Raw genomic sequence first — 14539 nt, forward strand, 5'->3', positions numbered from 1 at the left:
AAACAATTTACGTAAATGTTACTCAACTTAAAGATACGCTTTATTTAATAATTGAGTGCAGTTATGGAGTAAGCCACGTTTGCGCGCTTGAAAACGTAATCAACGTTCTCAAAATATATCAGTCCAAACTATATATTTAACTTTCGAGTTCTCGAAGCTCCAAATCAACTTTCTCAAATTCAATCATCCGGATCTCAGGATCGGCAACAGCAAAAAAATCTCTCGGTGAAAGAAAAAGATGTCGCCGAAGAAGAATAAGACAAAAAAAAAGTGAGCTCCGTAGCAAAGCACTGAGACGTTCCCAGAGTCTCGCTCTCATTCACCGGGGCGAAAAAGACGGAAGCTGAAGGCGAGTATCTCACTGCTCTTTGCCTCTTCATTGTAGTGACGTAAACTTAATGGGCGCGGCATGGGGGGCATTGAAGTAGAGATCTTTTTCTTTTTTTCTAAGACGAGCGCCGTAGGTGGACTACGGCTTGCACTTTTTTTTCATGACTTATTCTTATTGGATCCGCGTGAGATTTCATTTATTGGGAGATCAATAGAGGTTTTTAAGATGTCGTTTATAAATTTATGTAAACGAATGTTCGTAGCGCGAAAGTGGAATTTTCGAATCCGAGAAGCGATTGCGACGAAACGATATTCTTTGTAACCGTGAATCAATGACGTTAATAGCGTAGTAAAGAAAACGGCTAATAGAGAATTATCGGTTAAATGGCGTTGAAATAAACGGTTGAAACGTATCTTAATGTTTTCGTAATTACCCATATAAATCACGCTAATATGCTACTTAGATAGACGACGGAAATAATGTTCACAAAACTTTGCACTCTACTCATTAGATCGATGCACCGTCAAAATCGCATAGTCCGAACATCAAGAGTATCCAAATGTTTGCAACCGCCTAAGGCGACCTCGACTTAGCTATGCGAGCAAAACCGTTTATCTATCAGGAGAAAGAAAGAGAAGGGGAGCAATAAAATCGAAAGAGATCTTAATCCTTTTCGTAAGGATCGACAAAGCCACTCGAAAGCTACGTGTTGCGTCGAGGCATTCTGCGCACAATGCGCATTAAAGGGTGCGTAGCGCGAGAAATGGCGCTGAGCGTTTTCACTTTTACGATTATTTACGAGCTTCTTTTTGCTCGGCGGAATTGTGCCGTGGTAAATATTGCTCGGGAGAGTTTCTTCGGGAAAAATTTGAAAAAATGTGGATAGAATTTCGGTGCCAATAGTTGAGTCGGAAAAAAAAAATATATTTTTTTTTTAATATTAGCACAACGCCTCACGGCTATAAATTTTTAAATGGAAAATTGGCACTCGTCCCTCCGTTGTTTGCCGACGAAACAAGACCAGTGCCATTAACCTTCAGCCATTAGAAAAGCAAGCCGATTCGCACCGGACAATTTCCAAAATCCCAAGATGTATCGGAAACAAGCGTTCATCGCACACGTAAAATTACAAAGCGAGAGAAGGGGCGGCGAGCAGATACACAGATAATCAGCAGCGCACACCCTTGGGTGCGCGCAGAGCGAAAAAAAAAGTAGGAAGAGGTGGAGAGTCGGCGACGAAGGGGGAGTTCGGCCAATCAACGACGCGCCGTGCGCTTATCGACCGTCGCGCTTTCGTCGAATTTTCGCGCGTGCACACGCGCGGCCGTAGCTGCCGGATGCAATTTTTTTACTTTTTTTTTTTTTTCTTTCTTTTTTTCGATTGCCAATTCGGAGCGTCGACTAATTTAAACAATAGCCTTATCGTTACAATTATTTTGGAAGTACAATATCGTAATTTTCCTGTAGCAAGAATAATTTTAAAAGTAACGATTCGTATAACCAAACGGCAGCGTGATTATGTGCCACTGTAGCGGATAACCGTAGAATGCAATTTTTTCTTTTTGCATTTTTTATGTTGAACTTCCTTAAACTCTGCGAAAGTAAGACATCGAGTTAATTTCGAAACGTCACGCCACGAGTTTTTACAGAACCTTTTCAAACTCTGAATGTGCTCCTTGTTTAAACATTAAAGATTTATCGCACTCGCAGTTTCTAGCGGATGACTTTTGCACAAAAAAAAAACAAAAAAAAGACAATTATTGCAAAGACGCGCCGCGAAAATTTTGCAAAACTTGGAATCGCTCTTCGACAATTTGTTGCAGTCTTCGCTTCAACAAAGATTTCGATTGCAAATAAAGCAAGATAAACATGCCATTTACCCTGGTGATTTGGCAAAACATTTGATCATCCGGATAATTGATTATGAACTAAAAATAAACTTTCTCTGTCTTTCTCTTCGCGTCCCTGCGATCGTTATTACGCAAATTTATACGAGACGTGTGAAATGTTGTGACTGTATTGAATTTACGTAACTGCCATGGCAATAATAAACTTTATCGATCAATCTCTCTCTGAAAATTAGCCGTCTGGATGGGCAGTGGCATCCTAGGGGTAGAGCCGGGCGTGGGGGAAAAGCATCATGCCGGTAGGCGTTGCCTTTTCAAACTCGAGACTCGCTAGGCGCGCTGAGCAGTTCGGCTCAGTTACGAGCGGGACGTCGCGCGCTACGGACGTGCGCTCACACATACACGTAAGCGTGACGCGAGTACAAGTGTGAATCGACCTGCGACCGCGAATTGCAGGGTGGAAGTCGTCACCATGATGATGCACGCGATGGATCACACGGGCGCTGGTCTCGGGGTCGGCGTTTTACCCTTCGACGGGATGGGAATCTACGAGCAACCGAGACCAAGGCTGGTCTTCAAGATGCCAAGAGTGGTGCCGGACCAGAAGAGCAAGTTCGAGAACGACGAGCTGTTCAGGCGGCTAAGTCGGGAAAGCGAGGTGAGCCGATCGACTTTTCATCGACTGTTCATTCGTTTGCCGAGACTGCCCTCCCCGTTCGCCGATCCGGAGCGCCGACGGTCGCCTCGAGTGGGGCTCATGGCAGTTGCTCGCTTCGAAGTCGTTTGCCTCGACAACGCGCGAACGCTTCCCAAACGTTCACCCGATGGAAAAAGAAATCCAGCGCTGGTATTTGTTTTCAGCCGCTGTCTAAAATTCGCGTTACCGTTGCGCCATTATCGTAAAACCTATAAGCCTCGCTGGAAATTGCTGCAGCGTCGCCATTGCTGTTTCGAAATGTACAACTCTAGAGTCTGCGGTTTCGAGGCGAGTCGCGCGTAAACAAAGTACTGGCAGCGTTTACGCGAATCGTGCGGCAGCGGACTTTTCGCAAGCGTAGCGCTGTCAAGAAGAAAGCTCGAGTATCGTGGATAATTCGTTCACCAATTTCGACGCGTCTTGCTTGCAGGTGAAATACACCGGCTACAGAGACAGACCCCTCGAGGAGCGCCAAGTGCGCTTCCAAAACGGTTGCCGCGAAGGCCACACCGAGATCGCCTTCGCCGCCACTGGCACGAATCTCCAGCTGGTCTTCGGCGTCACTTCTGGAAATTTCGGAGGTGACCCACGCGAGTGCGACTTCGACAAAGAACACGGCAAGGTACCTGACCATAATCCGTCTACAAATATGTTCGCTGACGGCACTCTAAGCTCGACGGATTACCTTCACCGGATTGTCGGATATGTAGCAGTTGGCGGACAATGCTTAGTGGATTTTGATTATGTCGTGCTTACGAGCTCAGCTGCAAATCATTTGCTCGTTGATTTCTGTCAAGCGCGCAGCCTGAAAAGTGGCGATCGTTGTCAGAGAAAACGTCGTTTCGTGTCCCATCGCCGTAGCGAAATATCTTTTTTTTTCCCCTCCGAAATAAGAAATAACCTTCGTCGAATACCAATACTCCAGGACTTTTACCTTCTTTGACGCCGACGATCCGCGCCGAGACGAGCAAAAGCCTTTCTACCATTCGGCAAAGATAAAGAAAAATAATAAATCCAAGATCTTCGACAGGATGCGTTATAGTTCTCTCCTCCGTGGGGGTGTGTGTCGTAGGTAGTTTCCTAGAAAAGTCAAGTTTTACGATGGGATCCTAATTGCGACTAACGATTTATTGGTGCAGCTGCGTTGTCGAGTGTCCGACGTCACGTTCCGCGCATTGAGAAGTCCGTCCATTCCGGAAACATCTGCTTGTTTGTTATGTCTCTATTAGCTTGTCGTTTGTGCGACTTGTCCACGGAATTCCCATAGGCGAACGCGGATCAATGCCTGGACGGCTGTTCTGTTATGCGCGCGGATTTGCGCTTGCGCAAAACTGACGCTCTGCGAAATTGTATTCGTGTGGCGTCGGGACGCCATCGCGATCGATATAACCCGACGTCGACCCCGCCATACTCCATTTTTTTTCTCTGTGCCCCCCCCCCCCCTCAATCTTTTTTTCTTTGTTTATAAGAGTGACTTCGATGATAAGGCATTAATTAAAAAAATGCTCGTCAAATCTTCGATCTCTTTACTTTGCATCTTCAATTAAATTTCAGTGAATGCGATAGGCTGCAAGAAAAATGTTGTAGATTTTCTTAAAACTCTCGAGTAAATGATGTGATTTCGCAGTCAGCGACATTCAAATATGTTTCCACGTTTTATTTATTGCTTAAGATAACTTATGTTAGATTAAATTATAATCAATTGATGCGTGTTTTTTGTGTTCAGTCCGACAAAAGAGAAAATCCATTTTTTTTAAACTTGGTTAGGGAAAAATTGATTTTCAAATTCAAAATTTGATTTTCAAAAGTCTACCATTCTTAAAATTAGTAGAATGTAATCTTGTCGTTTCCATGGCCGATTTTGCATATAAGAAAAATTCGTCGATGGCTCCTAGTTTTTACCTAAAACATACAATCCTTTATATAAAAACTTGATAAGTATAATATAAAACTTTTGTAATAAGTTACGTATTTCAACGAATCATTGAATACATTGTTGTAATTCTGTAGATTATCGAAATTTACCAAACTGAATAATTTGTTACTAGAGTGTTCTAACTACGTTTTGAAGGGGTTGACGGATCTGTTGAAGAAACGTTTTCATCGCTTTGTCGTCTGCAGCGATCATGTACAATGACATTTGCGAAAACAAAACTCAAATGCATTGAAAGTAGACTATTATCACGTAGACTCAAGCAATCAAGATTGATTGTAGGAAATGCATAACGAAATGGTGCTCATAGCTCTACTAACAGAGCTTTAAGGACCAATTCGGCAAATGGATTGCGAAAAAACTGAACCAATTTTTCTAATCTTTGAAAAATCAAGTCTGTTTCCTCGCGCAAGCAAAAAAAAATGGAAGCGTATACAACACGCAATCACAGGGTCACATAATGGCCGTAGATTTCTTACAGAAAAGAAAGAAGAATGAAAGCTTCACCCGACAAAACGTATAATTTATACGAAAACGAGCGACTAACACGCGACTTTACAAAACAATCTGCTGTATAGAAAGAAAAAAATAAGAGGAGCGCATTTGTAGCCCTATTATTCGCATTCAACGGGGGCCATATGTTTTTCTAAAACTCCTCGAAGACGCGTCGAGGGTCTCCGATTTGACGGCAATTAGCGCGGCGCGTATACATCCAGCCAGATGCTCCGGAGCTACTTTCGTGTTTGTCGTGTAAATCTCGTCTGTTGATGTCTCGCGACGCGTCGGGTGCTTCCTTTAGCTTTTCCGTTGATCTGTTTTGACTTTGCCGCTCCTTGATGTTTTATTAGTCGTGATCTCTCTCTCTCTCTCTCTCTCTCTCTCTCTCTCTCTCTCTCTCTCTCTCTCTCTCTCTCTTCTAATTCTGTTTGAGCTGCACGCCTGCAAAAGAAAATGTTAGCTTTGAAATGGAGCCATTAATTTTGACGACGAGCGGGACTCTGAAATTTACAAACGGCATTGTTAATTCTCCAAAATACTCGCGTTTATTTCGCAGTCCTAACAATTCGATCCCAACTGAAATGATATATTCGGTGTAATGGCAGAAAGCTGGCCGTTTGGCGGCACGATTTACTTGAAAATAAAATCACACCGCCCGCAGTGGACGCGAAAGCAGCGGTAGTTGTCTAAAAAGCCTCTCTTTCTCTCCGTCATCGAAAGCATCGAAAGTACGCTGGCGTGGTCGCGCGCGAGTCTCCCGGTCTCCCGTCGGCAGCGAAACAATTGGTTTGTTTTCGCAGCACGTGCGCCCGGGGGCGAGAGCTGTTAATTATCGTTTGATCCGCGTGCGCGATTGCGGCAATCGCACGCGAAGGACAGGTACTCGAAGTCGCCGAGACGCGCTCGTTAATTGGAACGTCGCCGGCTGCTAATGATCCGCGAGCGCGTACACAGCTGCGACAAGTCAAAGTAAACAAATTCCAAATGTGCATGCACATTCGATTATCGACCCTAAAAACCACCCGTAGCGCGAGCAACGATTGCCCCCTGCCGTGCGAATGCAATTAGGCGCGAGGAAAAACTTTTTTTTTTTCTTCCCGTTCGGCTTCGCAGAAGTTGACGATTCTCGAAAACTATCGCGGCGATTGTGTTTCCGGCTGTGCGAAATTGCCAAAGCCAAGAGTGAGCGAGAAACGCCTATCCCTGGAACCTTCGGGCTTCGGGGAACGATAGGCAATTTCTGAACTTCGGACGTTTCTCCGCGACGCGCACCACCGTTTCCCTGTATCGAAATACCAAATCAATCGTCCGCGTGAAAGAGAGAGGTATATCACGTTCGTCAGTCGCCTGCAACGCAAAGAAGTCCGTTGAGCGCGCTCGCTGACCGTATGCCGCGCGTACGCGGTGTAGCTCGCGTTTCGCGACTGACGAATGCCGTGAGCGCGCTTGAAAAAAAAAAAAAAAAAAAACCATCTCCCCTTTCTCGCTCGGACTCGCGCTGCCGCTCGTCGGAGGAAAAAGTCGCCCTATATGACGGTCACGCCTCCTACCCCGGCAGAAAAAAAAAAAAGAGAAAAAAAGAAAAAACGATAGGACAGGAAGAGAGGAGAGTCGATCGCCGTCCGCAGTCGCGCAACTAGGCGCCAATGGAAAACGCATCGCGATGAATGCCGGCTAATTTATGATTCGCTCGCTGTATTTTCGTCCGTCTCATTCAGCGGATGGCGAGGCGGCTTAAAAGGCAATTTTTACGCGCGCGCGACGCGTCATCCCTTTCGGTCCGCATGTCGTTTTTTGCCGACTGGGCCCCGCGACTTTAATCCATTGTTTCCTTCGGACTGAATTTTTTCGTTTTTTCCTTCGACATTCTCGGCCATGCAAATGAGCCGCGCAAAAGGGTTGGAAATATCGTCGCTCATTATTGCACGTTAATGGGCGTTCACGCCCATCGCGCGCGTGAGAAAAGGGTTGTGTTTGTTACATACCTTAACGATCGCGTGTTGTTTTTGCTCGCCACACGATTAATACGTTTAACACCCTTTCATTGGCGATCGCGACGTGCATGTCTAATTGATCTTGCGTCGTGTTGTCATTTTTTTTCCGTCCCTTTTACTTCGGGCTTTTGTCGTAGTAGTATGCTAATTTTGTATTTTGCTTGGCTCGTGCAAGATTACAAGGAGATTACCGAGAGAGTAAACTGAATTTGTCTGCGTTGATTGATCGCGCGAAACCAACGCGCCAAATTATATGCCATTTTTAATAATTTATCGGAGCCTAAACTTATCTCCACATTTATTTCGAAAGAGAATTATGGCTATTTTTATTAGCTTTCATATTACAAGGCATTTGTGTTGAGAAAAAAATTACGAGTATTTAAAAAAAATGAACTGCAACAAAGTTCTTTCGCACTTACAGACAGCATTTGCTAGCCTATATAATTTGAAATATTTAATGGGCCATCAGTCGAACAAATAATTTATGAATCATTAAAAAAGTCGCCCGGCGCGCGCGCGATTCGTTCCGTCGTTACAGTTCGTACCTGCCTGTGTGTGTGTGCGCTTTTTTTTTAACCTCGATCTTTACGAGCTGCTACCTACAGTGCAGAGAGCACGAGAAGGGCTTTTTTTTCGCCGACTTTCTCTTTCTCTCACGCGACCTTTTAAGACGTCTAAATATCGGAGGGTCGGAATGCCCAGGTGCGACTTCAAGAGAAAAGATTCCATCGAGCGAATGTACACCTTCGATCAATTAGAACGATCAATGAGCCCGATGAGTAATCTGGGTTTTAACGCGTCGACGTTCGCCTATAGAAATTTCGCGATGCCGGACACGTGCTGCCACGTACCGTCGCAAGAAACTCGTTATGCGCACAGGATTCCCCGCGGCACACGACGTATAACTGTGCGACGAGCCTGATGACGATTACGAGGAACTCCTCATACTTGACTAGTACGCAGAATCGCGATTTTTGCATATTGCAGTCGTTCTGAAAAAGTGTTTGCTACATTGTTACTTTTGCGCTGAACGCGGCTTCATTTTCAACGGTATTGCATTCGTCATCTCGCGCGAAAACGTTAAGAAGCTAACGATAGCCTCCTTTACTTTTTCTTTGCAGGTCCACATAAAATCTCACCTCATAATGAACGGCGTGTGCGTAACGTGGCGCGGTTGGATCGATTTGGAGCGTCTCGACGGGGTCGGCTGCTTGGAGTACGACGAGGAGCGCGCTACCGAGGAGGACGCTCTGCTGCGCGACCAAATCGAACGTTACAATCGCCGCATGCAAGACATCGAGGACAAGCATCGCGTTTATCGTAGCGGTGCCGCTGGCGTTCAAGCAGCGCCACATCTCAACCATCACCACCATCATCATCCACACCACGCGCATCCCGGTGTACCTGGTGCCGACTTAGGCTTTTAAATTTCCCTCTTAAGTTTCGTGGCGCGGAATTCGTTTGTGTTCGTTTCTTCGAATGCGTTCTTTTGTAAATATTGTTTGTTCGAGGACTGTCGATTTTAAGAGACTTATACATATCGACGGAAGAAGTGACGGGAGTGCATTGTGTTTTTACAACCAATCACTAATACTACCATTTCATTGTAAGTTTTACGATTCTTTCGTCGAGGATTATGCAATATTATTTTTTCGTTTGTATAAAGATCTCAGTATGATCCCGCAATGTGTAAAATATTTTTATCGATTTAATATTAAAGTTATAATTTGAATGAAAGACACGCCTTCGTGAAATGTTACCCTTGACGTTACATCGTTGTCATCGAATGCACAATCGATATTGAACATATTCATAGGCGAGGGTGTTGTTTGTTTGTATTTATAGCGCCTCTCTCGCAGTCACGTCGCAGATCGCTACTGCGACCATCGAGTTCCCAAATAGTCACAGTAGTTCTAGCAAAGAAAAGTCTGATCGTTCACGAGCGAGAGAGTGAATCAGTCGACGCGCGATTTCCGGCAAAAACAAAATTCACTCGTGAGTCAGTGTGCCGGACGCCGATCTTGCTTGTCTACTTTTCGTTCTAATCATAAAAATTATAATTGGACGTATCGTCCGTGGGAACGGCGAAGCATTCACGAATTCCCGACGATTTCATCCGATGACTCGGAGCACTTTTCATTTCCCGAAAATTCGGCGATTCATTCGCTTGGAAAGGCATCACCAAAATCTTGCAAAAAGAAAGTCGTCGCTCGGCGTGATTCAATCATCCTCGATGACAATTAAACGTCGCATGTCGGCACTCCACGGCTAACAAGACTGCTCCCCGGAAAAGAATAGAGAGAGAGATCGGGCGGAGCGCGACAATGACGCTCGAAATTTTCGTCGCGGACTAATCCCGCTGGGCCGGTGTTTGACAAAAACGTAAGATCGAGGCTGCGCGTCGCACAGTGGGAGCGTAACATAAGTCTGATCTATTAATTCGGAGCCGAATTGAAGACGGAGACGAGGAGAAAAAGGGAGTCCGTGGTACAAAGAAGCGCCGCTTTTGTAATGGCCTCACCTGCGCCCCCGAACGCGTCTCCGTGTGCCATTAATCATCCTTTCTCGCACCTACATATATACTGGAATTCGATGCCTTGTAAGGTAAGCGGAGAGTGGCAGTTCGGGTAAATAGAGACGCGAGAGGGACGACTCTGTGGGTCACTATGTGAACACTTTTCGCAGCGTCACAGCAGCAGCAGCACCACCAGCAGCACTAGTTTTCATATGATTAGGCTATTATGATGTTGGTACCATTCTCCACTAAATATTCCATTAAATATTCGATAGATGTTCCGACAATATTCTAAAAAGAATGGCATTTTTTTTAACGCGGTAATAAATCGCATAACTTTATAAAACATAACTCAACGTCTTAATTTGAAAAACTCATAAGAGTAAACTATGACTTTTTGTACTTGCTGGTTCCAAGCAGCAATTGGACGGGTTATTTTTCCGTGCACGTGATAAGATTATAGAATCAGTACGCCCATCTCGTACGTATATTTTTGTTGTTATTTTAGAAAATTCCGATGTCAATTTTCTTACATTCAGTAAAGTTTTTTTATGAAAAAGTCATTCGATAATTTTTCTAAATTGCGTGAGTAATCTTAATATATAGTTGAACGTTTTGTAACATTAAATTGTAACAGTAAATTGTTAATAACATTTGAAAACGTTGTGTAGATGGCCAAACATGATATAATGAGAGGGGCGAGCCGTGAAAGTTGTATCAACTGTAATAGGGCTTTCCATTTCTCCAACGGGTCTGGGTCATTTTGTTTTGTTGGCCCGACGCTGTCAAGATTAATGGATCGTGAAAAATCTGACGATAAGTTGATTTCTCACTCGCTGGACGCTTTCAAGAATAACAAAAACCTTCAAAATCGATGTTCATCTCTCGAGAGGATGCTTCTGAATACGACCAGAGATTCGATGATGATGATACCGTGTAAGACGAAGATTTTGAATGAAGAGCTTAGGAGATGTTTATTTTGAAATATATCATCGTCTATAAAATTTTTCACAGTAATTCTATAGTGAGATTGCGGATGATTCGAACTTTTATCAGTTAACTTGTTAGCGTGTTGAATGCGCTTTATAATTTTGTATTGTTGTTGAGATATTTAACGTTTCGTGTATTTACTTTCGCAGCAAGTTTTTAACACTTTTCGATCACTATAATATGAGCACGTATGCACGCGTATTTCGTTTATCACGCGTCAGTGCGAATTTTTATTATATTCATCACGAAAACAAATTCATTGACGATAAATCGTCATCATTCAATATCGCTGTATCCGCAAGGAATAAAAGAATTTGAAACGCAATCGCAACAATCGAATCTCAGCGTTGGAAAAAATCCGGGACAAAAGTATGCGTCAAAACTTCAATTAACCTCGACGCATAAAAAAAGAGAAAAAGAAATCAGGAGCTAGCAAAAGGACACCCGCGTTGAAAAGGTCTCTCTCTCTCTCTCTCGGCATAAGGCAATATTAGCATGAAAGCGCCCCACAGCGAGAGAAGCGTACATATACGCGACGGGACGCTCTCGCGACTCTATATCACGCCCCTCGATGGCGCCCCGCTTATCGCTTATAGCGCTTCCGTTCCGTTCGCTGCTGCTGTGCTGCCTGTCGCCGTAGGGGTATAATAGAGCTGCCGATACGGATTTGTACCCGAATCGCGTAATCCGAGAAACAAACTTTCCTTTTAAATGGATCGCCGCCAGGTATACGCGTCCAATTTGGAAATCAGATTAGCGGACGGGATTTCGGAAGATCGCTAAAAAGGTTGTTTCACGAGTTCGCAGTGAAGGGCAGAGCGTGTTTCTCGTGCATCGTTGCTCTCCGGACAAGACGGAACGGAATTCATATAGAAGGTGCCGCGGCGTACAAAGTCAGGCGGAAAGGGCTCGACTTTTACCTAACAAGGCGATCGTTGCAACAGGAGTAATTACGCTGGTCGGGCTCGGTGTAAGGCGATCGCCTCCTCCTCGGCACTGCGACGGAATTCTTATAAGAAGCCCTACGCGTGCAAGCGAACAGAGGAGAGCGAAGACGTGCCAAATCGACGTTCTCACGCGCAGCCCGAGCCTCGATGTCCGCTTTTATAATAATAATTTCGGTTGCCCATAAATTTCTCAACGGTGAATCGTCGACGTGCGGACGCGCGTCACCGAGGCGATCGATTCTCGGCTTACGTACTGACGATACGAAAGTGAAAGTCCGGTGAGCTGCTATCGCGAATGACAAAAGAGGAAAAAAAAAAAATTGACGTTCGACAGTAGCATAAAAAGAAGACGAAAGCGAGAGTATAATCAGAACCGGTAGCGCTGGCGTCACACGTCTTACTGGCGTCACGTTAACACATTTATTAACGCTATCGCCGGATATTTCCTGTGGTCAGATAATTTATTATGAACTTATCGTCACTTGCAGTAATTATCTTTAGTTTTTGGATTGCGAGCCCGAACGCCGCATTATTTCGTTTGATTATCGCAGGGCGACATTTTCCTTCGCAACGCGAACCGACGGCCGCCGTCGTTCTTACGATGATTCATCGCTGGCTCTCGGCCGAAGTACTCGTAAACTACCGCACAAACGCGCTTGGAAAGCTGCCGTGAAAACTGCTCCAAATAATGAAATCCGGACAGTTACCTATTTTCCTCTCGAGAGCCCGAAATAGGATTTACAACGGAGCTTATTAACAGCTGCTCGTTCTTTCACGGTATCCGGCGGAGGATGCAACAATGGCGACACACACTGATTCTCGACCCCTCGCGTACGTGTCAAAACAGACTCGACGACGGATGTTACCATCGCGCCTACGACGATTTATTATATCCCATCTATAAAGAGCGCGCGCACCTTTGCCAAATCGAGCAGACTAATCGAAAAGGCAGATGCCGTCGATTGAAATGTCGAGTGAGCGAGCGCGAGCGTCGAGAGCAGCCTCGGAAACTGACTCTTGGGTATAGAGACCATTTCTAAAATTACCTTAATTTCATCGAATCAAATTCGTTCGCTGTGCCGCGCGAAGGAACAAAATGTTAACGAGCGAAAGCCCATTGCCGTGGGATCTCATTTCCAAGACGAAAGCAGCTCTTCTTCAAGAAGAGACAAGCGGCACGTGTACAATCGGAGCACTCCGGGGGCCCAACTTGCATAAAAGAACAAAAAAAAGCGCGGCCCTCGAAATTGATTTTTCGAGATTGTTGTTGACACTCGAGGGCAGTAAAGCGGTGAGTATTCAGCGAGCAGAAATGCGGGCATATCCTTACACACCGGATAAAGCATCGATTCACGCTTCGACGAGCTCCCGACGGCAAGCGAGCAGTCCCCCGTCATTGCTTTTGCTCTTTTAGTTTTCTTTCCTTTTTTTTGCCGTTGCTCGCACACTTGATTGAATTACGCAATGGTGGTGCGTTTCATGTACCACGGGATAATTTCTTGAAAAATTAAAAAAAAATTTTTTTTTCTTTTCACGCTTATCAACTATTTGATTTCTTTCAGACACTTTGGAGATATTGAAAAGAGAAGTGTTGCAAATTTGGTTTCTATTATATCTATATTTTCCACCGGCTAACAGAAAAACGTATTATTCGTAAATTATTTGCACGCGCGAGTATTCACTTCACGAATGGGGAAGAGGAAATAAGAAAAGTGGCTATTATTATCTCCTAAATATAATTCCTACTATGTTTAAAAGCAAATTAAAAGTAAATTACACATCTAAACAAGTCTTTATCTATTTTTCCGATTAAACTATAAAAATTTTCTGAATTATAAAAACATTATCATTATAGCAGAAGTAGACACTATTAGAAATCATGTTACTGTAAATTTAAAAATATTTAGTAATAAATGAACAGTTACGTGAAATACCAAGTACCAACCAGCTGTATAAGTGAGTAAGTACATCGTCGTTGCATGTAAATAAAATGAGTTTTTACAAAATACTTTGCATTATTTCACCGTCGCCCGGCTGGCACGTCGAGCGAACGAGCAGCGTTATATAACCCAACTTATAATGTAAATGTTTGAAAATGGTGGTAAACAAGCTCGTTTTCATCGCCTTCGTATCTTTGCAATGATGATGCGCAAATAACTACGTCCGTCGGTATCCCTCGCGTCTGGAATAAATTAAACTATAATCGAACTGAGAGCAACTAAGTGACGCAACCGATGACGGTCGCCAAAGTTTCAGTCGAAATGACAATTTCGCTAAGTACTCATTGCATTGTTCGCAGTCTTCTTTATTATTGTCCTTCCACTTTAGATATGATCTATCGACATAATGAGTCAACGGGCTTCCGAAAAATTTCACGTTCTCCACGTCCACTCCAAAAAGTTCAACTCTCGAAAGTCCAAGCAGACGCTTTTCCAAATCGAATCAATCGAAGCTCACACACACCAGTAAGCAAATCAATCAAAGAAAAAAAAGGACTCACTGGCTAGAATGAAAAAAAAGAGCCATAGCTGCGCTTGTGTGTCCAAGTGTAAGCATCCGAGCGAGAAAAGGGGGGGGGAGTGCTAGTGTAGCGCGTGTGTGCGTGTATGCCAACTTGGCTTAAATGTGTTTCACAGATGACCGCCCCGACTGAATGCAGCGAGACGCGCGCACAACGAGCATTTATACGGAGTCCTTAGCGTGCAGAGGGAGGATATAATGGCAGGGCGAGGAGTGATCACCGGCAACTGTTGCGCGCAACGACGCCGACGGGCGAGAGAGCACGTA

The 14539-nt window shown here is 44.4% G+C and overlaps 1 protein-coding gene across 1 annotated transcript; it reads left to right on the forward strand.

Moving 5' to 3' along the window:
• The first annotated feature begins 2520 nt into the window (after nucleotides 1–2520).
• On the forward strand, nucleotides 2521–9042 carry LOC131670905 (protein big brother-like). The gene is made up of 3 exons (XM_058946898.1): nucleotides 2521–2836; nucleotides 3306–3497; nucleotides 8422–9042. Exons 1-3 carry the CDS (start codon nucleotides 2651–2653, stop codon nucleotides 8725–8727), a joined length of 684 nt encoding a protein of 227 aa, XP_058802881.1. The 5' UTR covers nucleotides 2521–2650; the 3' UTR covers nucleotides 8728–9042.
• Nucleotides 9043–14539: the final 5497 nt, after the last annotated feature.

This window comes from Phymastichus coffea, unplaced genomic scaffold (assembly GCF_024137745.1).
Source record: "Phymastichus coffea isolate CEN01 unplaced genomic scaffold, Cenicafe_Pcof_1.1 PCOF00117, whole genome shotgun sequence".
Classification (NCBI taxonomy): domain Eukaryota; kingdom Metazoa; phylum Arthropoda; class Insecta; order Hymenoptera; family Eulophidae; genus Phymastichus; species Phymastichus coffea.